Source organism: Erythrolamprus reginae, chromosome Z, assembly GCF_031021105.1.
Source record: "Erythrolamprus reginae isolate rEryReg1 chromosome Z, rEryReg1.hap1, whole genome shotgun sequence".
Lineage (NCBI taxonomy): Eukaryota > Metazoa > Chordata > Lepidosauria > Squamata > Dipsadidae > Erythrolamprus > Erythrolamprus reginae.
The window spans coordinates 63,687,073-63,711,006 of NC_091963.1; the positions used below are offsets into that span (position 1 = coordinate 63,687,073).

General features: G+C 42.0%; 1 protein-coding gene across 3 annotated transcripts in view; it reads right to left on the reverse strand.

Moving 5' to 3' along the window:
- SUGCT (succinyl-CoA:glutarate-CoA transferase) overlaps nt 1-23,934 on the reverse strand; it is a 417,742-nt gene that overhangs the window by 178,131 nt on the left and 215,677 nt on the right. For all 3 annotated transcript variants that reach the window (XM_070727742.1, XM_070727743.1, XM_070727744.1), the window contains 2 exons: nt 17,217-17,314; nt 969-1,071 (listed from right to left, as the gene is read on the reverse strand). In XM_070727742.1, coding sequence (XP_070583843.1) covers nt 969-1,071; nt 17,217-17,314 — 201 coding nt within the window. The remainder of the gene's footprint in view (nt 1-968; nt 1,072-17,216; nt 17,315-23,934) is intronic.

A 23,934-nucleotide genomic window follows, 5' to 3' on the forward strand; every position in this document is an offset into this window, starting at 1 on the left:
AGGGTGATCCAACATTTAAAAAGCATATATATATTCCATATTTACAACAGCACGAAGCTTGAAACTTCAGCCTGATGTTGGTGAATGTGATTTCACCGAAATGTCGCATATATATATATATATATATATATATATATATATATATATATATATATATATATATATATAATTTAACATTTTCATGCCTTTCTCTGGAATGATTGGCAAGTTGTTTTCAATGCGGTATTCTTTAATTGCTTCGTCTTCTAATTCTCCCTGTTTATTGAGATCAGTGTAAAAGGTTTGGATTATATATATTTTTTTCTCAGTAATCCTAGTATGCATTTCCCCACTTTGATCTTGTAGGGTGTTGATAGTTCTATCTGCTTTTTCTTTTGCAATTTTATGGGCAAGCCATCTTCCAGGTTTCTTGGTTTATTCAAAATAGTTTTGTTTTGCTAATTTAAGCTTCCTGGTCAGTTCCTCCTGTGTTATTAGATTAATTTTATGTCTGATTATATTTAAATCCTCTGGTGTTTTGGAGCCTTTGGGATCCTTTTACAGAGTGTCAGACATGGAATTGAAAATGCTGATCCATAGAGTGGCTGAAAATGATGATTATGGATTGTATTATTGGATTTAAAATGACAAGTCCACACTTGAACAAGACCCAACAGCCTAATGTTCATAATGCAAAGACCTGAATGTCAATGTTGCATTTTTAAAAAATAACTTTCACAATGTCTATAAAAAGTTATTTTAAAAATGATGTTAGTTTTAACCTGGGAGGTCAGCTACAAAGATTATTTGGTGGTTTTAATGTAGCTCTCAGCCCAACTTATCTTGACGAGGGAATAAAGGTAATCTGCTTTGAATTCTCACAGAAAAAAATTAAATATATTATCAATCATTACTTAATAATACCAGTGATAGTAATTGAATATTTTAAAGAACATACAGTATGTAAAAGTGTTTCCAAGATAACTAACCTGAGGATCTGAGAACACCTGCTTCATGCTGTTGATTGGACCATAGGGAACTCCACTACCCTCAAAATGGTTTAGCCATTTGGAAGTTTCCTTTTCCAAGAACCTAAGAATAAACAGGAAAGAAGAGTAAAAATGTATTTTAAAAAATAGTGATTAGTAGTAGTCAATAATACAATAATAATCTTCTGCACATGTTCCTCAGAAATGGAGAAAAACAAGCCTGGAGGCAAAAATCATGATTAGACTGACTTCCAATTCTATCTGATTTTCTGATGCAAGCCAGCAGTGATAAAACCCAAAATTTTCAGAAGTTTCAAATAGAAGTCAGTATATTTCCTCCCATTACAGTAACGAGCTTCACATTTTTATTTCATATTTTTAGTTTTCAACAACAACAAGAGATAGATGTGATGTGATTAAGAGCCACATACATGAAAATGCTGTTTTACTTTTAAATACAATGCTCCAATTCAAAGTCTCACAAAGTGTTTTCCTCTTCTATATCTGAAACACATGTCCCAATTAAGAACCACCATTAGTGGTCAGATGGCAATATTGATTATGTGTTTATATGCTGTAGGAATGTAATATTTGTCTTAAGGTCATCCGGTTGCATTATACTTATACTGACTAAACCAAAATTCTACTCTTTTACTGGACTGCCTTCTCAGGACCATTTATATAATTGTACTTTAATATCATTTTCACAATGTTAGATACACATATCCTGTTTTTGTTAGTAGAATGTGACTTTATCCATCTGAGATAGAGTTACTGGTAGCAGCAATTCATGTACCACTACTTACGAACTCAATTCGTTTGTGACCAGGTTCGTAAATAGAAAAGTTCGTAAGAAGAAGCAATCTTTCCCATAGGAGGGTCCTGGAACGCTGTGGCAGCGAATGGTGGGGACACCCGGCATCAGAAGGACTATTGGAACGGGGGTTGACTTACAAGACCGAATCTGGAGCAATTATTGTAAGGTTACAAAGTGTGTGGAAAATTGTGTGGAGAATTGGAGATGCCACCTGAGAAGAGCAGCAGACATTGGGGGGTGACTGGAGTGACTGATAGCCAGGAGGGACACAAAGATAGAGAAGTCCGAGGTAACAACAGCCAAACCATATGGACACAGACTAGGGGTGCTGGTCGGTGGCAGCGGCCAGCACTGCGGTGGGTATTCTTGCCCAGAGACTCAGATATTTGGTTACTTGGACTCATGCTGGACTCTTCTAGAACTTAATTGTTTCAGAGTCTAGCGCCATCTTCCTGTTGACTGATAAGAACTGCCGATCACCTGCTTTTCCTATATTTTTTATTACTTGTTTTTTAATGTTTTTGATTGTTTTTAGCTAAGTTATTGGGGGGGGGGTTAGTGATGGATGCTTATGATTATTGGAATGAATGGGGTTATAAGTATTGTATGAATGGATGTAGTATGGATGAGATGTACAGCATGCCTGGCAGCAGAGAGGCGGGGGGGGGGGGGTTGGGGGAGCCTATCCCTGGGGTGGCAGAGGGCAGAAGATTCCGGTGTTGCTGGGGAGAGGCAGATATGGTGAGAGTCATGGGGTAAGCCATTCTGGAGGAAGAAGGCATCGCTGCTTGAAAGCGATCCCCTGTTCCAGCTCCATGAGCTCGGACTTGATCCTGGAGGACGAGGATGACCTGGTATGTGTTACTGAAACCTGTCTGGGCCCAGTTAGGAGTTCCTCTCTCTGAAATTTGCCCAGCCGGGTTTCAGGTATGGTATCAGCCACGACCCCAGGGAAAAGGAAGGGGAGTGGCTATTATAGCCAAGGAGACTTTTTGCCTACGTAGACTCATTGCTCCTGAGATTGCGGGTTGTGAGTCCCTTTTTGTTAAGTTGGACCTAGGGGTTCAGGTGGGCTTGTTGCTCAGGTACCTGCCTCCCAGCTGCATGTCAACAGCCCTGCCTGTGCTGCTCAAGGAGGTAGCCGTGTTGGCGGTGGAATTCCCTGGACTTATTGTTCTGGGGGACTTCAATCTGTCGTCACTTGGCGGATCCTCTGGATTAGCACAGGAGTTCATGGCCACCATGACAGCCATGGACCTGACTCAAGTAGTTCAGGGTCTAACTCATGAGGGGGGGCACGCACCCGACATGATATTTCCATCGGAGGAATTGAGCAATGGTCTGAGACTAAGGGGCTTAGATGTGTTGCCTTTGTCATGGTCAGACCATTTTCTACTGCAGCTTGACTTCTTGGCTCCAATCCCCCCCCCCAGGGAGGCGGAACTGATTATGTGGTTCTACCCCAGATGCCTAATGGACCCAGAGGGTTTTCAGAAGGCGCTTGGAGTTATACCAGATACACTTGTCCACAGTTCGGCAGAATCTCTTGCCGTGGCCTGGAGCAAGGCTGCGATGGAGGCTCTTGATCAGATTGCGCCATTGCGACCTCTCCATGGTGCTAGACCCCGGAGAGCTCTTTGGTTTACCGAGGAACTCTGGGAGTTGAGACACCAGAAGAGACATTTAGAGAAGCGCTGGAGGAAAAGTAAGTCTGAATCTGATCGAACACTTGTAAGAGCTCATATTAAGACTTCCAAAGTGGCGCTCAAGGTGGCAAGATGCGCATATCATGCCACCTTGATTGCATCAGCGGAATCTCATCCCGCCGCTCTGTTTAGGGTGACTCGCTTCCTCCTTAACCAGGGGGGAGTTGGGGAGCCCTTACAGAGCAGTGCCGAGGACGGACCGTTGAACTTACCTGAATGGTCTTCTCGATGCACTGCAAGGAGAGTCCAACGTGGATTATTCTCAAGTCTCATTGGAAGGGACTGAGTTTAATTTAAATATAAAATAGGCACCGCCCCTAGCCCTCCAGTCTAATATAAACGAAGGAGCAGTAAAGTAAAGATAAAAATTTTATTGAACAACAGGAAACCTCAAAGAACTATATGGTTCAAAGACCTCAAATAAATGTCGCCCTGGTCCCAGAGCCGGGTGGGTTTGGACTCTCCTTGCAGTGTATCGAAAAGACCGTTCAGGTAAGTTCATTGATCCTTCTCCAATGCACTTGCAAGGAGAGTCCAACGTGGGATATACACAAGCTTAATCAAAGGGAGGGAGACGGCTGGACCAGTGACGCTGATGGTGCACACACCCTTTGTAACATGCGCCTCCCAAAGGCCACTTCTGAGGAAGCAAACGAGTCAATCCGATAGTGTCGTATGAATGTAGACGGGGCTGCCCATGTAGCTGCCCTGCAAATGTCCTCAAGAGATGCTTGGGTCCTCCATGCAGCCGTCATGGCCACGCTACAGGTAGAATGACCCATTATTCCTTCTGGAATGTGTCGGTTCTCTACTCTGTATGCCTCTGCTATGTAATCTTGCAGCCAGCGGCTAATAGTCGTAGATGAGATCTTGGTACCCATGGCTCTAGTTGAAAAGGATGTGAATAGCACTTCCGATATTCTGAAGGGCTGAGTTCTACAGACATAAATCTTCAATGCCCTCCGAACATCTATTTTATGCCACCTCAATTCTGAGGGGTGAGTTCCATGTGTGCAAAAATCTGGTAAAACAATTTCCTGTGCCCTATGAAACCAGGAGTTTATTTTAGGGACGAAGGCAGGGTCCAGTCTTAGCACGACCCTATCTGGATGAAACCGACAGAGGTCCGGTCTGACCGATAGTGCTGACATTTCCGAAACGCGCCTGGCCGAGGTGATCGCAACCAGGAATGCAGTTGGGAAGTGGAAGGGAATTGAACGTAAGGATTCAAAGGGAGGTCCCGTCACGGCTCGTAAAACTAGAGTCAAATCCCAAGAAGGATATCGATGTACAGTCGGAGGTCTGATGTTAGAAGCTCCTCTTAGAAAATCCTTAATCCATTGATGTCTTGAAAGAGGACGATAGTGGTCCTTCACAATTATGGTAGACAATGCTGCTACATGTCTACGCAATGTGTTGGGGGCCAGACCTTTGTCCAGGCCTGCTTGAAGGAATGTTAGTACTATGAGACAATGTTCCCTCTAATTTCTTTTCGGGGTGGGCGGAAAAGTATAGTGTCTGAGCGGCAGTCCCCTTGGGACTGGGCGGCATAGAAGTACAAACAAACAAATAAAATCCCTGCTTTTTTATTAAAAGAAATTAATAATAAAACAAAACAAAACTCTATTACTATTAAAACTAAAACAACCAGCAAATCCAAAAACATAACTATTAATAAAAACAGGTGAGGGCTGGGGGGTTTTTTCTCTGTTATTATTTAAGTGCTTTTACCATATGCTTTAAATCAAGAGTCACTTCTCTCTCTATTTCTCTCTCTTTCCTGTCATTCTCTGCCTCAATCATTTTCTCATTTCTCTTCCCCCCTTTTTTCCTATCATTTCTCTCTCCCTCTCTCTTCCTTCCACTCCTCTCTCTCTCTTGCTTTCTTCTTCTCTCTCACTCTCACTCTCTCTTCCTTCCTATCTTCTCTCTCTCTCTCTTTCTCTCTCCCTTTCTTTCCTTCTCTCTTCCTTCCACTTTTTTCTCTTTCTCTCTCTCTTTTCCTTCCTTCCCCTCTTCCCCTCTTCCCCACAGAAGCCGCAAAAGGCTGACCATGTGGCCTGATAAATGCGTTTGGTAGGTCTGCGGGCGGCTTGCATCGTAACTATGACCGCATCTGGTAGCAGCTGGCGTCTCAGGCGGTCCCCCTCAAGTGCCACACGGTCAGTTGTAACCATTGTGGCTCGGGATGTATCATTGACCCCTGACTGAGGAAAATCCGGTGGTCTGGAATCCTCCAGCAGGACGCTACTGAAAGGTCCTTCAAGTCCGCAAACCATGTTCGACATGGCCAGTATGGAACTACCAGTAGAACCTCTGCCTTCTCCTTCAGAATCTTCCTGATCACCTTCTGGATGATGCAGGAGGTGGAACTGCATAGAGAAGTCCTGGAGGCCACTGCAGATGCAGTGCATTCACCTCTTCTGCTCCCAGAGATGGAAAACGGGAGATGAAGTATGGGAGTTGCGTGTTGTGGCAGGTGGCAAGCAGGTCCATTACCGGGGTTCCGAACCTCCAGGTTATCTCCTGAAAAATCTCAGGGTCCAACTGCCATTTCGCCTGGTCTAGAGTCTCCCGACTCAGCCAGTCTGCACAGAGGTTCACTGTTCCTGATATATATTCTGCCCACCGAAACAGCAGTTCTGATTCCCTCATCAACCTCCGGGATCTCGTTCCCCCCGTCGGTTGATGTGGGAGCGCGTTGCAATATTGTCTGTGAGGATTAAGACATGCTGACCTTGTATCAGGTGGGCAAAACTGTGGAGGGCCAGTGAGACTGCTTTGAGCTCCAGAAAATTTATATCCTGTAGGTCTCGAGGGTCCCATAGTCCTTGAGACACTTGAGAAGAAAGGTGAGCTCCCCATCCCCCTCAAGCTGGCATCCGTTGTTATGGTCACCTGGTTCTGACCCAAAAATGGGGAGCCCCGTTCTAACGCTGGGGATGCCCACCATTGTAGGGACTTCCTTAGTCTGGCACTGAAAACTACTGTACTGCATGTGTGGCTGGATTTCTTTTTCTGAAATGGTAGTAAAAACCATTGAAGAGGGCGTAGATGGTGGCACGCCCATGGGAGAATGTCTATGCAAGAAACCAAAGTACCCAGGAGCCTGGACAGAAAGGCTAGTTGAGGGTACTGTTGTTTCTCCAACAATCTTAATAGTTTTCGGATGTTGGCCTTCCGCACCTGCGACAAGAAGACCATACCTAGATTTGTGGCTATGGTCATGCCCAGATGTGCTAGTTGTGTCGTTGGAACCAGATAGCTTTTGTCCCAGTTGATCATGAAGCCGTGATCTTGAAGTGTCCATACGGTTAGGTGTAGGTCTCTGCGTGCTTGGTCTGGAGTCCTGGACAGTACGATGATATTGTCTAGGTACGCCATGAGACGCACCAATTGATACCTGAGGTTGGCTAGTGAGGACGTCCAACAGCTTTGTGAACGTCCTCGGGGCTGAGGACAGAACGCTTTGCGCATGCACAGAGGGTAAAAGAACCTAAATGGTGGTGTCTGGGCAGATGGGTGGAGCCTCATGCTGCCTTCATGACTGGCTCTCTAATGAATGACAGGCACAAGTGAACCAGGAGCATTTCACCCCTGGATTAACCTCTTCCGTTCAAGGTGGACAAGATTACAAATATTTTCATTATAAAGAGTATTAAATAACACTTCTGTGATCAGCTGATACCCCCTGGAGTTTTGCAGTTTTGGCTACTTCTTTTTTCTTCCTGGCGGAAAAGATACAGGAGAAGACAGTGATGCAGCTTTTTTTTTTTTGCAATTTTTTTTTTATTGTTGGCTTTTTCACTACCTTTCTTTCCTCCTTCTCTCACTTGGTCTCAGAGTCCAAACCAGGAGCACTCCCCTGCCCTCTGTGAATTGAAAGTGCAATTGGAAATGGCTTTTTCCCTCCTTTGTTCTTCTTCCAGCCAGTAGTTCCTCCCCAGCCCAATCTGTAATTGGTCTGTGTTTGAATTCAAATTGCAAATGAAAATGTCCCTTTCCCACCTTCCTCCTCCTTCCTAGCCAGTAGTTTCTCCCCAATCTCTTTGAATTCAGGAAATAGAAAATAGAAAATGTTTTTTTCGCTACCTGTCTCTCCTCCTTCTCTCACAAGGTCTCAGAGTCCCAGTCAGAAGCACTTCCTCTGGCCTCTGATCTTGACTTTTCATTTTCCAGATGTCTCCAATGTCACAATACAAATCCTTGTGAAAGCAACCACCAAAGCTAGGAAAACTCTCCCATCATCTCTCATCAGCCAAGCAGCTGCTCCAGCTCCCTAGGGGGGTTGTCACACCTCCCAATCCACTGGCTGGTACTCCTCTTCTTCCCCACTCCTTCTGGTTGGTTCTGACCTGGTTCTGAAAGGACCAGGTCTCCAGACGGTGCAGGTTTCGGAGTTCCCTTACAGAACGAGGGAAACTCCATAGTGCCGTGGCATTGACCATGCCCCTTCTCAATGCAGTTTGATCGTACAGGCCAAGAATTTAATTCATGTGCGGTCTAGCCAGTTATATTGCTTCTGTTGTGAAGCACCCAATTTAGAACATAGATAACATAAAATAATAGAGGTGGGTTAATGACTTTTGGCAGCATGCCAAGGTTTTCAAAAGTAATTAGGGTTTTCAAAGGTAATTAAAAAGGGGAATGCTCTTTTAAGTTTTCTGTATTGTTTTAGTGGTATCTGGCACTGTCCTTTTGGGGTGTACTTCCCTCACTCTTTTTGAAAGCCTCTAGCGATGGCAAGCTGTTCCATTGGTTGATTGGTCTCACCCGTAGAAATTTCTCCTTAGTCCTAGGTTGCTTCTCTCTTTGGTTAGTTTCCATCCATTGTTTATTGTTGTGACTTTTGGTGCTTTGGAAAATAGATTGACACTCTCATTTTTGTAAGAGCCCTCCAAATTTCCTGACAGAACAATCAATCAGTGGAACAACTTGCCTCCAGAAGTTATAAATGTTCTAACACTGGACATTTTAAAGAAGAGATTGGATAACCATTTGCCTGAAGTGGTGTAGGGTTTCCTTCCTAAGTAGGGGGTTGGACTAGAAGACCTCCAAATAAGTTTCCAACTCTATTATTCTATTCTATTTAAAATATTAGCACAGTGCTATTTACTATGAATTGGACTAAGGAGAAATGCCAATAAAGTTGGCCATACCCACCCAGTCACATGACCCAGCCACTCCCACAGAATTGATAGAAGAAATTTTTGGATTTCACCACTGATTTAAAGATAGAATTTGGAAAAGCAATTTCAATCAATATTCACTTTTCACAATGTTGTTCAACTTTTTCCAGGTTTTCCTGGGTTTTAAAACATCCTATATTTCTTTTGCATCTTAGTCTTTAATCTTTGATCTTTCTCTTAAATTTTTAGTCTTTAATCCTTCTCCAGAAATCCAATCACTGCATTCTTACTATTTGGAGATTGTTTTTTAAATTTTTAACTTGAGTTAAATCTTTGGGGTAAAAGTCGGAAGCTATTGCACCCAGTTTTCCTGTCCTGTCCATGCACCTCTTCAGCATAAGATCTTACTGTCCCAGTTGTCCCAGCTTGCGACAGACCAAGATGACAATTGTCCCTGCTGCTGTTCAGGGGAGCTTTCTTAGGATCAACAGGGAAAGTGCTTGTCTTTTCTTCACCACCCCTCCAGGGCAGCTTGACCCCATAGGATCTCCTGGCAAGGAGTTGCCAGCTGAATTTCACAGAGCCCAGCTAGGCTCTGCTATTTTCAAGCCATTCCCACCGCAACGTCAACTGGAAGTCAGATAAAATTATCTGATTATCTGATATTTCCGGTTCTGGTTTCTGGTAGCTGAGGAGGTGAAGGCAAGAGCTCCAAGGCTGGCAACTACGATTTTTACCATCTAATACAACAAAACAACAAGTGGTTTTTTAAAAAATATTTTTTATTGAATTTTAAAAACAGAAACACAACACTAAAAAACAAAGACATTAAAATTTAAATGAATTTGCACAGACATAATAGAAACAAAATGAAACATAAGAACATAAAAACAGCCATGCTGAATCAGACCAAAGCCCATCGAGTCCAGCATTCTGTGTCACAGAGTGGCCCACCAATTGTCCGTGGGGATCTTGAGCAGAAAGAGAAGGCAAGACCCTCCCTTTTCCCTAACCCTCAACAAATGTTACTCAATGGAATCCTGCCTGCCTCAAGCAACATAGAGGAGGCACATGGACATCCATTTCAATAACCACCGATACACTTGGCATCCATGAATCTGTCTAATCCTGCCTTGAAGCTCTCAAGGCTGACAGCTGTTACAACCTCTTCTGGAAGTGAATTCCATAAACCAACAACCCTCTGGGTGAAGAAATATTTCCCTTGATTTGTCCTCACTTTCTTACCTATGAGCTTTAGGGAGTGCCCCCTTGTCTAGTATTGTGTGATACAGAAAAGAATTGTTCTCGATCCACCTTTTCTTTGATCAAGCCGCCCCTTTAAACGTCGTCTTTCAAGGCTGAAGAGACCAAGGCGTTGCAACCTGGTTTCATAAGGAAGATGCTCCATTCCCTTGATCATTCTGGTTTGTTTTGTTTTGTTTTGTTGTTTTGTTTTCTTACTTACTAGATATGTATGCCGCCCCTCTCCGTAGACTCAGGGCGGCTCACAACAATAATAAAACAATGTATGACAAATCTAATATTTAAAGTAACTAATACTCTCTTATTAAAAAGCAAAACATACACACAAACATACCATGCGTAAATTGTATAGGCCTGGGGGAGGGGGATATCTCAATTCCCCCATGCCTGACGACAGAAGTGGGTTTTAAGGAGCTTACAAAAGGCAAGGAGGGTGGGGGCAATTCTGATCTCTAGGGCGAGCTGGTTCCAGAGGGTCGGGGCCGCTATAGAGAAGGCTCTTCCCCTGTTGCCCTTTTTTGCACCTTTTTCATTTCCATTATATCCTTCTTGAGGTGTGGTGACCAGAACTGTACACAGTACTCCAAGTGTGGTCTCACCATCGATTTGTACAGAGGCAATACAATACCGACTTATTATCGATTCCCTTCCTAATCATGCCAAGCATGGAATTTGCTTTTATTTACTGCTGCTGCGCCCTGGGTTGACATCTTCATTGAGCTGTCCACCAAAACCCCAAGATCCCTTTCTTGGGTTATCTCAGAAAGTTTGGTCCCCATCAGTTGGTAGGTATAATTGGGATTCTTTGCCCCGATGTGCATAACTTTGCAGTTGTTTAGGTTAAAATGCATTTGCCACTTTGTTGCCCACTCACTCAATTTCAACAGATCGTTCTGGAGCTCTTGACAATCAGTTTCACTTTTCACTACCCAGAACAATTTAGTGTCATTAGCAAATTTTGCTACCTCACTATTTACTTCAACAACCAGATCATTAATGAATAAATTAAGAAGTAAAGGCCCCAAAACTGAACCTTGGGGTACACCACTTCTTCTTTCCAGAGAATTGTCCACCCTTTGCTTCCTACAATTTAGCCAGTTACCAATCCAGGACAAGACCAGTCCTCTAATTCCGTGGCTGAAGGGCTTTTTTAGGAGCCTTTGGTGAGGGACTTTGTCAAAAATCTTTTGAAAGTCAAGATATACAATATCAACTGGGTCCCCCTTTTCTAATATGAGTAAATTTTCAAGTTCCAATTCAATAATTTTTTTCATGCAGTTTTTTGTAGAAGTCTGTTTTTCAATAGGTGCATAAATTGCTATCAATGTGAGGGGTTTCAGTTCAATTTCTATTTCTACTATTAATATTCTTCCATCCTAATCGTTGTATATATTTTTTGAATTGATTTTTTTCACAAAAATTGCAACACCTCTTTTCTTCTGATCAGCTAATTAAGTGTAAAGTGTACCTAATTTTGTAATTCTTACAAAGTAATTACATTAGTTTTTAGTTTATTTAATTTTGCAAATATTAACCTTCTTTTTTAGGATTATTGGGTCCATTTACATTGGTTGATATTATTTTTATTTCTTCCAACATTGTTATTTATAATATTTTTTGGTATCTTGTTTCTCTTAAATCTTCTTCCTTGTGGTTCTTCTTGATGTTCTTGTTTCTTGTTATTTTCCCTTTGTCTTACTCTTTCTTCTATTGATTCTTCGTCCTCTTGGCTCGATACTTCCAGTTCTTCTTTACTTTCCCTGCTTTCTCTGCTAAGTTGCTCTTCTTGTAATAAACCATTTTCTTCACAAAATTGTCTTGCTTCTTCCACTGAATCTATCCTAATTTTCTTCTCTTGCCATGTTATTATCATGCCTTCTGGCAAGAGCCATTTAAACATCACATTCTTTTTTATTAATTTTCTTGCCAAGAATTAGTATTGTTTCCCGTTTTCTCAGGTTTTTGGAGGTACAGTATTTGTTTTAGCATTATTATTTCTTTTCCTCTGCATGAAATTGTTTGGTTTCGTGACCATTTATAGATATCATCCCTAATCACTCTTCTAGCAAATTTAATGTGCCCCTCTCTGGGTAGATGGTGCCTTCTTGCATAATTCCTATGGACTTGGTATATTTCATCTACTTCACGTATCATTTCTTGTGGGTCCATTTGCAGAATTTTTGCCAATATCTCTAATATTTTTTTCTCATAGAGTTTCATCTTTTTCTTAAATAATATTTTGGAATCACAGATTATAGGATGCACGTTCCATCTCTAACTGAGCAATAGCCTGTTCCAAATTTCTTTAGGTCAAACCACTTTCCCCCCCCCCCCTCTCCTCCACTTTCTGTTCACTTTTCCCACTTTATCTTCTATTGTTTTTATCTTTTGTTCATTTTCTTTTAGTTTTCCTTGAATGGAGGCGTCTGTAATATGGTATATGTTTTAGCTTTACTAGATAAATGGTCAAAGCAATGGAAACTGCAGTTTAATGTTTCCAAATGTAAAATAATGCACTTGAGGAAAAGAAATCCTCAATCTGAGTATTGTATTGGCAGTCCTGTGTTAGCAAAAACTTCAGAAGAGAAGGATTTAGGGGTAGTGATTTCTGACAGTCTCAAAATGGGTGAGCAGTGTGGTCGGGTGGTAGGAAAAGCAAGTAGGATGCTTGGCTGCATAGCTAGAGGTATAACAAACAGGAAGAGGGAGATTGTGATCCTGCTATATAGAGCGCTGGTGAGACTACATTTGGAATACTGTGTTCAGTTCTGGAGACCTCACCTACAAAAAGATATTGACAAAATTGAATGGGGCCAAAGACAGGCTACAGGAATGGTGGAAGGTCTTAAGCATAAAATGTATCAGGAAAGACTTAATGAACTCAATCTGTATAGTCTGGAGGACAGAAGGAAAAGGGGGGACATGATCAAAACATTTAAATATGTTAAAAAGTTAAATAAGGTTCAGGAGGGAAGTGTTTTTAATAGGAAAGTGAACACAAGAACAAGGGGACACAATCTGAAGTTAGTTGGGGGAAAGATCAAAAGCAACATGAGAAAATATTATTTTACTGAAAGAGTAGTAGATCCTTGGAACAAACTTCCAGCAGACGTGGTAGGTAAATCCACAGTAACTGAATTTAAACATGCCTGGGATAAACATATATCCATCCTAAGATAAAATACAGGAAATAGTATAAGGGCAGACTAGATGGACCATGAGGTCTTTTTCTGCCGTCAATCTTCTATGTTTCTATGTTTCTAATGTTGATTATATATTCTCTCATCAATTCCTTTAACTTTGTCTTTAAATTTTCCCATCTCTGCTTTTAGTTCTTCAAGATGCTTTTTTGCTTCTGCTTTATTATTCTCTACTGTTCTTGTCATAGAAAAGCATCTGTATTAACATCTGTAGCATCTGTATTAACATTTCTTGTATTGATTGTAAGCTAATAGATGATCCAGATTTCTCCTTTGATAACATAGTATATATTGTCTTTTGTTGCATCAGTGAATCCAGACTAGTTAAAGTTGGGTTACATGTTTGTTTTGTGATAATTTTCATTGTCATGGTTGTGCTAGTCATGCTGAATGACCTTCCTAAATTTTTCCACAATAGCATATACAATGTTTACAATGGTTCGTCCTGTTACATATTCTTAGTTACTTTAAAATTTATCTCTAATAGTGATACAGGATTCTGAGGTCTTAATATTACAACTATTATTTCTACAGAGAATAGATCTTTCAATCAACTATTGCTTATCTATAAGGAATAATAAAAACCAATTTTAATGGTATATATTAAATTTCCTGTATATAAATTACTTTCTACCAGATTGTGGATTTTATAATAACTCTCCAATAAATTCAATTAATTAGATGTTAATAATTAATAATTCAGCATTCTTAATTGAACTGTCTTAAACTACTAACTTAAATTTTATATCTCTACTCTTGAATAATAAACTATTTTCTTAAATACTCTTAAACTGTAAAACAGTCTTAAGCTTATCTAAATAATTAAATACTCTTATTGTATACTTTATATTACCTAAATATTTCTTAAACAATCCTAAGTTACTAAATGAATGTAAAGCACAAAAACCTCTCATGAAAATTTAAAAAAGAGGAGAGAGGGAAAAAAAGAATATATATATATATATATATCCCATGAGGGTATGGCTAGCTGATGAGGCCAAAATAAGGCCGAAATAGATCTATCCTAGTCTCCCTTAATTTTCAAATTCAGCAAAAACATGTGACACATACAGATAGAATTGTCGGCTATCAATAAAATTAACTGCGTTGAAATGGCCCTGGGTTGGACCGAGAGGCAGAAAAGGAGCCGTGATGTTCCTTCAATACACCAGGGGGATTCGAAACAAAAATATGTAACCCTTCCCTGGTACAGAGCTGAAGGGAGGTTAATACTCTGCCTTACAAGGCAAAGGTTGCATGTTCAAGTCCCAGTGAGGGTATGGCTAGCTGATGAGGCCGAAATAAGGCCGAAATAGATCTATCCTAGTCTCCCTTAATTTTCAAATTCAGCAAAAACATATATAGTGTTTCAGTAGTTATGTTATGGGGTGAAATAAAAGATCAACAAGAACCAGGAGGAAGAAGAAAGTTATTTATTTATTTTATTTTATTTTATTTATCTATTTATCTATCTATCTATCTATCTATCTATCTATCTATCTATCTATCTATCTATTAGATTTGTATGCCGCCCCTCTCCATAGACTTGAGGCAGCTAACAACAATAATGAACAACATATAGCAAATCTAATATTTAAAATAATTAAAAGACCCTTATTTAAAAACCAAACATACACACAAACATACCATGCATAAATTGTATAGGCCTAGGGGAAAAGGAATATCTCAATTAACCCATGCCTGACGACAGAGGCGGGCTTTAAGGAACTTACGAAAGGCGAGGAGGGTGGGGGTAATTCTGATCTCTGGGGGGAGTTGGTTCCAGAGGGTCGGGACCACCACAAAGAAGGCTCTTCCCCGGGTCCCGCCAAATGACATTGTTTAGTCGATGGGACCTGGAGAAGGCCAACTCTGTGGGACCTAACTGGTCGCTGGGATTCGTGAGGGAGAAGGCGGTCCCGGAGATATTCTGGTCTAACGCCATGAAGGGCTTTATAGGTCATAACCAACACTTTGAATTGTGACCGGAAACTGATCGGCAACCAATGCAAACTACGGAGTGTTGGTGTAACAGGGGCATATTTAGGGAAGCCCATGATTGCTCTCGCAGATGCATTCTGCACGATCTGAAGTTTCCGAACACTTTTCAAAGGCAGCCCCATGTAGAGAGTGTTACAGTAGTCGAGCCTTGAGGTGATGAGGGCATGAGTGACTGTGAGCAGTGACTCCCGGTCCAAATAGGGCCGCAACTGGTGCACCAGGCGAACCTGGGCAAACGCCCCCCTCGCCACAGCTGAAAGATGTTTCTCTAATGTGAGCTGTAGATCGAGGAGGACGCCCAAGTTGCGGACCCTCTCTGAGGGGGTCAGTGATTCCCCCCCCCCCAGGGTAATGGATGGACAGATGGAATTGTCCTTGGGAGGCAAAACCCACAGCCACTCCATCTTATCAGGGTTGAGTTTGAGTCTGTTGACACCCATCCAGCCTTAACAGCCTCCAGGCACCGGCACATCACTTTCACTGCTTTGCTGACTGGGCATGGGGTGGAGATATAAAGCTGGGTATCATCTGCATACTGATGATACCTCACCCCATGCCCTTGGAGGATCTCACCCAGCGGTTTCATGTAGATATTAAATAGCAGGGGGGAGAGGACCGACCCCTGAGGCACTCCACAAGGGAGCAACCTAGAGGTTGACCTCTGACCCCCCACTAACACCGACTGTGACCGACCGGAGAGGTAGGAGGAGAACCACTGAAGAACAGTGCCTCCCACTCCCAACCCCTCCAGCCGGTGCAGAAGGATACCATGGTTGATGGTATTGAAAGCCGCTGAGAGGTCAAGAAGCACCAGGACAGAGGGTAAACCCCTTGTCCCGGACCCACCAGAGATCATCCATCAGCACGACCAAAGCAGTTTTCGTGCTGTAGCCGGGCCTGAATCCTGACTGCTGAGGGCCTAGATAATCAGCTTCTATCAAGGACCGCTGGAGCGCCACCACCTTTTCAACAACCTTCCCCATAAAGGGAAAGTTGGAGACTGGACAATTGTTGTTGAGAATGGCTGGGTCCAGGGAAGGCTTCTTGAGGAGGGGACGCACAAGTGCCTCCTTGTAGGGATCCGGAAAGGACCCCCTCCCCAAAGAAGGGTTGACAATCTCCAGGACCCAGCTCTGTGTCACCTCCCTGCTGGCTGAGACCAGCCAGGAGGGACACGGATCCAGCAAACAGGTGGCGGAACTCACAGCTCCAATGGCCTTGTCCACTTCATCAGGTGTCACCAGATCAAACTCTTCCCAGACAGATGGACAAGTACGGGCCCAAGTCACCTCGACTGACTCATTGTCAGTCGACTGTTATCCAATTGGAGTCGAGGTCCGCTTGGATCCAAGCGATTTTATCAGCTAAAAACGTGTTAAAGTCCTTGGCACTACTGTGCAAGGGCTCCCCAACTCCCCCCTGGTTAAGAAGGGAGCAGGTTGGACTTCCGGGTGAGGCACGAGTCGCGCCGGGAGGACAGGGATAGAGCTCTATCCCCGTCTCTCCCTTTTCCTCGCTGGGGGATTGCCAGTTGCGGTTTGATTGAGCCTGGAGGGCTCGATCTTGAACAGGGGGTCGCCTGGGCCCAAGGGGTGGATCACCACCGCCCTGGAGGGAGAGGACAACCCCGCAACCCCAACGATAGAAAACCACACCTCTGTTATCACTGTAAGAAGCCCTGAGTCTCACGGGATTGGGCAGCATAGAAGTCCTGAGTCTCACGGGATTGGGCAGCATAGAAGTCAAATAAATTAAATTAAATTAAGTATGTATTATCCTCATTTTATGTGTATGCGCGTGCACATGTGCACACATTTGCATGCACACTCCAATATTTATTTTTTGTTGGTATTGTTTTGCCTTTTACTATTTTTAATCATTTTTCTTGTTATGCCTATATGCAAACTTGCTCAAGAGAAGATTAATTTAGTAACATTGCTTTGAAGAAACCTTTGTTTTCTGAGTTTTATTAGTACACATTGCCTTGCCATTAATACTAGCCATATAAAAAAGCTTAAATATTCTTTATATGATAGTAATCATTTACACATGACACATACATGCAGAATGCTCAGTATGATTAATCTATGAAATAAATTTGCAAATAAACGTATTAAATGTTGAGGACATACCTGGCTGACAATATTCCAATAAGTTCTTTCCTATTTACCACTCGTTGCTGGTTATTTTCATATTTGGGGTCCTGAATAATTTCAGGCAAACTGAGAATCTAAATCAAATGAGTTATAATACATTTAGGAACATAATGTCAGCAAAAGTTCTAAGCTTTAATGTAAGTATATGATTTATTGAACATTTTAATAAATGAAACCAAACTCTTTAAAATATATTTATATGTATGGTTATTATAAACATCATCTCTATATTTCATTCATTTAATTATTTCAAATATTTCTACCATGACATTTCACTCTACATTTATAAAACCATTTCTATATATCAAAGATGTTTAGAAATCTGTTTATAACAATATTAATTATATTTGTCACTGTGTTGATAATTTTGATTTACTATATTTTTATTCTGCTAGGGGTTTTAAGCAATACCAACTTCTTTGGCCTACTGTAGAAGACCATGTTTATGACGAAATAAAAAATGGTATTGGTACATGTAGCCAATCTGTCACTTAAACATTTAGGTCAATTGCTAAATAATTAGCAGTTTCTGCTTTCTTGCTTTCATAATTTGTAACAAGAAAAAGAAATGCAAACCATAGGTTAAAAATAATTAATTAAGAATTTTACTTAGAATGACAGAATAAACCTATTAACCTGAAATCATACATTTTCTCCTTGGAGTGTTGGGATTTAGATAGATTTCCAGGTGAATTTTTAATCCTAAATGATACAATTACAACCACTACTAGATTTTCATATGAAAATAGTTTCTTTATACTACAATACCATTTAAAACTACGCATGACCCATTATTACTTTTTGAATTAGCAATAGCCCTTAGACATTATTATTATTATTATTATTATTATTATTATCATTTTCATTATTATTATTTCAATACAACACAGCAAACGAGATCACTATGCTGGATTTCGCATTTCATCACCAGTCAGGTGCTTCCCAAGCACCTAGAACTGCATGATGTAGCGGCGAATTATGTTTGCCGATCCCAGTAAAGCAGCCTTTTGCAATTGACAGATGGAAATTTTGTCAATTCCGATGGTTTTCAAATGTCCACTGAGATCCTTTGGCACTGCGCCCAGCGTGCCAAGTACCATTGGGACCACTTTCACTGGCTTATGCCAGAGTCATTGCAGCTTGATTTCTAGATCTTCATATTTCACTAATTTCTCTAGCTGCTTCTCCTCAATTCTGCTGTCTCCTGGGATTGCGATGTCGATGATCCATGCTTTCTTTTTCTCCACAATCAGGATGTCTGGTGTGTTATGCTTCAGAATTCGGTCAGTCTGAATTCGGAAGTCCCACAGTAGATTTGCTTGCTCATTTTCGACCACTTTTTCGAGCTTATGATCCCACCAGTTCTTTGCCACTGGTAGATGGTAGTTCTGGCACAACTTCCAGTGGATCATCTGTGCCACAACATCGTGTCTATGCTTCTAGTCAGTCTGTGCGATCTTTTTGCAGCAGCGGAGTATGTGATTGGTTGTTTCATTTGTTTATTTACAGAGTCTGCACTTTGGATAGTCTGCTGATTTTTCAATTCTGGCTTTGACAGCATTTGTTCTAATGGCCTGTTCTTGTGCCGCCAGTATTAGTCCTTCTGTCTCCTTTTTGAGTGTTCCACTTGTAAACCATGGCCAGGTCTTTTCTTTATCCACATTGCCTTCAATCTTCTCCAAGAACTGGCCATGCGATGCTTTGTTCCGCCAACTGTCCATACGACATTGAGTTACAGTTTTGCTGTACTGGTCCTTAGTTTGCTTCACCTTGAGAAGCTTCCTAGGTTTGTTTTCTGTAGGATGAGTGACAGCGGGATTATAGCGATGATGAATAGCAATGAGGACAAAGAGTCCCCCTGGAAGATGCCCCTTCTGATGATGATCAGTCCATAGCTTTCATTCCAACAAAAAGCTCAGTCTTCCAATATTTCATCGCCTTTTCTATGAATTTCCTGGTTTTTCATTGATTCCAATGACTTCCAGGTATTTTAAGATCCAGCTGTGTGGCAATGAGTCAAAGGCTTTCTTGTAGTCAATCCAGGTCATGTATAGGTTTGTTTTCCTGTGCTTACAGTCCTCCAAAATCATTTGTACCTCTGCTTCATCTTTTATTGCCCTTTTGCTCCACTGGCATGATGTCATATTCTTCTAGGTAGTCCTGAATTCTGTCAGTTATGATACCTGTCAGCAGTTTGAGCATGGTTGGCAAACATGTTATTGGCCTGTAGTTTCCTGGTATGGGTCCTTTCGCTGCATCTTTCTGTATTAAATATGTTCTGCCAGTTGTAAGCCATTCACTGATATTTCCTGTCTGCAGCATTTTCTTGAACAATTCAGCCATTTTTGCATGCAGGCTGGTCAGGTATTTCAGCCAAAAAACATGCACCTGATCAGTGCCAGGGGATGTCCAGTTCTTTACTTTCTTCGCTCTTTTTGCAATCATTTCAGGTGTTATTTCCAGCTGCTGTTTGAGAATTTTTTCTCAAACTCCTTTATCCACCCAGCAGTTTTGTTATAGTCCTTTTCGACCTCCCAGAGTTCTTTCCAGAATTTTGTTGTTATTTTCACCTCTGGCTTTTCAATTTTCTTATCTGTTTGCTGATGCAGGTTTTGGTAGAACTGCCTCTGGTTGGATTGAAATGTTTGATTCTGTCTGTACTCGATGATCCTACCTTCATATCGCTCAATTTTCCTGGCTGTCGCTGTTATCTGCTGCTTTATAATTTACAGAGCTTCCTCGATTTTTCTTGTACTAAGCCAGTACTTTTTTGTCAAATAGTCTTTGATCTTCTGATTGTTCAGTTTCTGATCCTTAATGTTCTTCAAGTTACTTGCATCTGATCTCAAGCTTTTGATTTTCAGTTCTAGTCGGATTTTCCATTTTGGTTTTCCAGTTGGTTTTCCCATTGGTTTCTGTTGCAGTAACCCTAGTTCTTCAGTTACTATCACAGCTGTACTGTAGGCAAGCTGATTCAATTATTCAATTGAAGTTATATTGATAGTTGCAAGTGCAGAGTTAATATCTTCCATCAGTGGGACAAGTCGTTTCTTGCTTATGTTTTTTAAGGCTGGCAGTCTCTTTCGCTCTGCATTGGACCCTGCATGAGCAAGTATTTGGTCCTTCAGTTCTTGCTGCCTTTGAGTCACAGTGTCAAGTGTCTTATCTGCAGTTTCTTGCTGTATTTCCAAGTTTTCATCAGGTTCCAGTTGTGCAATGACTCCAGATCTTATTGGAGCTTCTACTGGTGCCAGATCAAATTATGGTGTTTCTATTTTGCAAATTTTCTGTATTTCTTCTAATTTGACTTCACTGAACATTTAGTTCCTGATTATGAGTCGTTGCTGATCGGCCAGTCGAAGTTCCGTTATTTTTGAGTCTGCATGTTCTTGTTTCCATAATTGGTACATCCGTCTTTGATATCCACGTTTTTGAGGCTCCGAGTTGTAATAACACTTCATGATTGTGCGATTCTCTGACATTGAGAATTTCTGCCACTTTTTGATTTGTAAGCTTTCTTTGTTTTGTTCCTGTAGCTCATTTGTCAATGGCTGCCCAGGTTCCACAGCAGCCACCATGGTCCTTTTTATCCTGGGCAATGACCGAGCCAGTATGGATTTCTTTTTGTTTTGTCTCTCGATTAGTTTAAATGGGTTAGGTACATTTAGTCTGGCTCCTCTGCTTTGACCACTCTGGCAAGGTTAGACCTGCCAGTAGTTTACACTACTGCTGGCACAGCTCTCAGCTTCATTGAAGCACACAAGCCCACTACCACAACAAGGCATACTCATCAGTGGGGCTATTATTATTATTATTATTATTATTATTATTATTATTATTATTATTATTATTATCAATTGAATTTCTAAGCCGCCCCTCTCCGAGGACTCAGGGTGGCTCACAACATATAAAATATACAACACACAATATCTTAATCCAATTAACTAATTAAAAATCTTTTAAAAAAAACCAGAAACCATAAAAAACAATCATTACATTCACTCCACATTCTCTCAACACATGCATTGGAAATAGGGCAAAGATCTAATGGCCCCAGGCCTGGTGACATAAGTGAGTCTTCAGACTCTTATGGAAGGGAACGAGGGTGGGGGCTGTATGAATCTCCGGGTGGAGCTCATTCCAAAGGGTCGGGAGCCCCACAGAGAAGGCTCTCCCCTTGGGCCCCGCCAAATGACATTGTCTGGTTGACGGAATTTGGAAGAGGCCAACTCTGTGGAACCTGACCAGTCGGAGGGATTCATGCAGCAGAAGGTAGTTTTGGAAGTATTCTGGTCCGATGCCATGAAAGGCTTTATAGGTCATAACCAACACTTTGAATTGAGTCCGGGAACCAACTGGCAACCAATGCAGACCGCAGAGTGTTGGAGAAATATGTCAGTGTCTGGGCAAGCCCATGACTGCTCGGGTGGCTGCATTTTGCACAATTTGTAGTTTCCGAACACTTTTCAAAGGCAGCCCTATGTAGAGAGCATTATGGTAGTTGAACCTCGAGGTGATGTGAGCGTGAGTGACTGTGAGCAGAGACTCCCTGTCTAGGTAGGGCCGCAACTGGTGCACCAGGTAGACCTGGGCAAACAACCCCTTGCCAAAGCCAAGAGATGATATTCTAATGTCAGCTGTGGGTTGAGGAGGATGCCCAAGTTGTGGACCCTCTCTGAAGGGATCAAGTTTCCCCCACCCCTAGGGTGATGGATGGACAGATGGACATGTCCTTGGAAGGCAGTACTCACAGCCATTCCATCTTGTCTGGATTGAGCTTGAGCCTGAGGCACCCATCCAGACCCTGACAGCCTCTAGACACCGGCACATTACTTACAATGCTTCACTGAGTGGACACAGGGTGGATATGTATAGCTGAGTATCATCAGCATACTGGTGGTAACTCACCCCATGCTCTTGGATGATCTCACCTAGCGGTTTCATGTAGATATTAAACAGCAGGGGGGAGAGGACTGACCCCTGAGGTATCCCACAAGGCAGGGACCTAGGAGTCGACCTCTGACCCTCCACTAACACCGACTGCAACCAACCAGGAAGGTAGGAGAACCACCGCAGAACAGGGCCTCCCACTGTCAATCCCTCCAGTCAGCACAGAAGGATACCATGGTTGATGGTATCGAAAGTCACTGAGAGGCCAAGAAGCACCAGGACAGAGGATAAACCCCTGCCCCAAGCTTGCCAGAGATCATCCATCAGCATAACCAAAGCAGTTTCCATGCTGTAGTCGGGTCTGAATCCTGACTGTCGAGGGCCTAGATAATCGGCTTCTTTCAAGGACCGTTAGAGCTGGAGTGACACCACCTTCTCAACAACCTTCCCCATAAAGGGAAGGTTGGAGGCAAGACAATAGTTATTAAATACGTCTGGGTCCACGGAAGGCTTCCTGAGGAGGGGGTGCACAAGTGCCTCCTTGTAGGGAGCCGGGCAGGACCCCTCCCTCAATGAAGCATTGGTAATCTCCAGAACCCAGCTTCGTGTCACCTCCCTGCTGGCTGAAATCAGCCAGGAGGGACACGGGTCCAATAAGCAGGGGGTGGAACTCACATCTCCGAAGGCCTTGTCCACTATATATTAGATATTGCCCTATAGTGCTTTGTAGCACTGTCTGTGTGGTATACAATGTGAGCAAAGTACCCCCAAGAATCTGGGTCCTTATTTTACAGATCTTGGAAGGATCAAAGGCCGAGTCAATATTGAACTCCATCTGGATTATACTTTAGGCTTTGGGCAGAGTATGCTTGCAATACTGCATGCTAACTACTGCACCACCAGAGTTCCTTGTAGTTATTCATTATTTGTAGTATTTATTTATTTATTTATTTATTTATAATTGCAGAGAGGGGCGGCATTTAAATCCAATAAATCTAAATCTAAATCAAATCTAATATTTATTTATTTATTATTATTTTTATTTATTTGTTTGTTTGTTTGTTTATTTGTTTATTTGATTAATTAATTAATTTGACTTCTATGCCGCTCAATCCTGAGTGGCTCAGGGTGGCTTAAAACAGTATGAAATTATAAAATTACAAATAGCGATAAAAAGAAGTCAAGAAAAAAAGTAAAATTCTCAAACCCTGATAAAAAAAACCTCATAACGAGGCAACACACAACCCACATACATACCATTCATGAAATCATGTTCATTCAAATGGTCAAGTTGATGTTAATTTAGGATGCCCAAGCCTGCCAGCACAGCCAGGTCTTTATGGCTTTATGGAAAGCCGGCAGAGTGGGAGCAGTGTGTACATCAGGTGGAAGTTGATTCCAAAGAGCCGGGGTGACAACAGAGAAGGCTCTTCCCTGAGGTGAAACCTCTTAATCAACTCCATCTCCCTGCGATGGGGAATTGGTCGGTCAAAGTCTAGCCTCAGCAGGGAGTGGTCTGAACATAACAAGGGCATGGTGACTATACCCCTTAGAACCAGAACCGTTCTGCACTGCTCCGAGAGAAACACCAAGTCGAGTGTGTGACCCCCTCTATGAGTTGGACCCTGAATTACTTGGATCAGGTCCATGGTTGTCATGAAAGCCATGAACTCCTGCGCCACCTCCAAGGTTTCACCGGGTGATGGTAGATTAAAGTCCCCAAGGATTGCCAGCCTAGGGAACTCCACTGCCAACCTGGCACTGCCTCGAGTAGCGCAGGCAGGGCTATTGCAACATAGCTGGG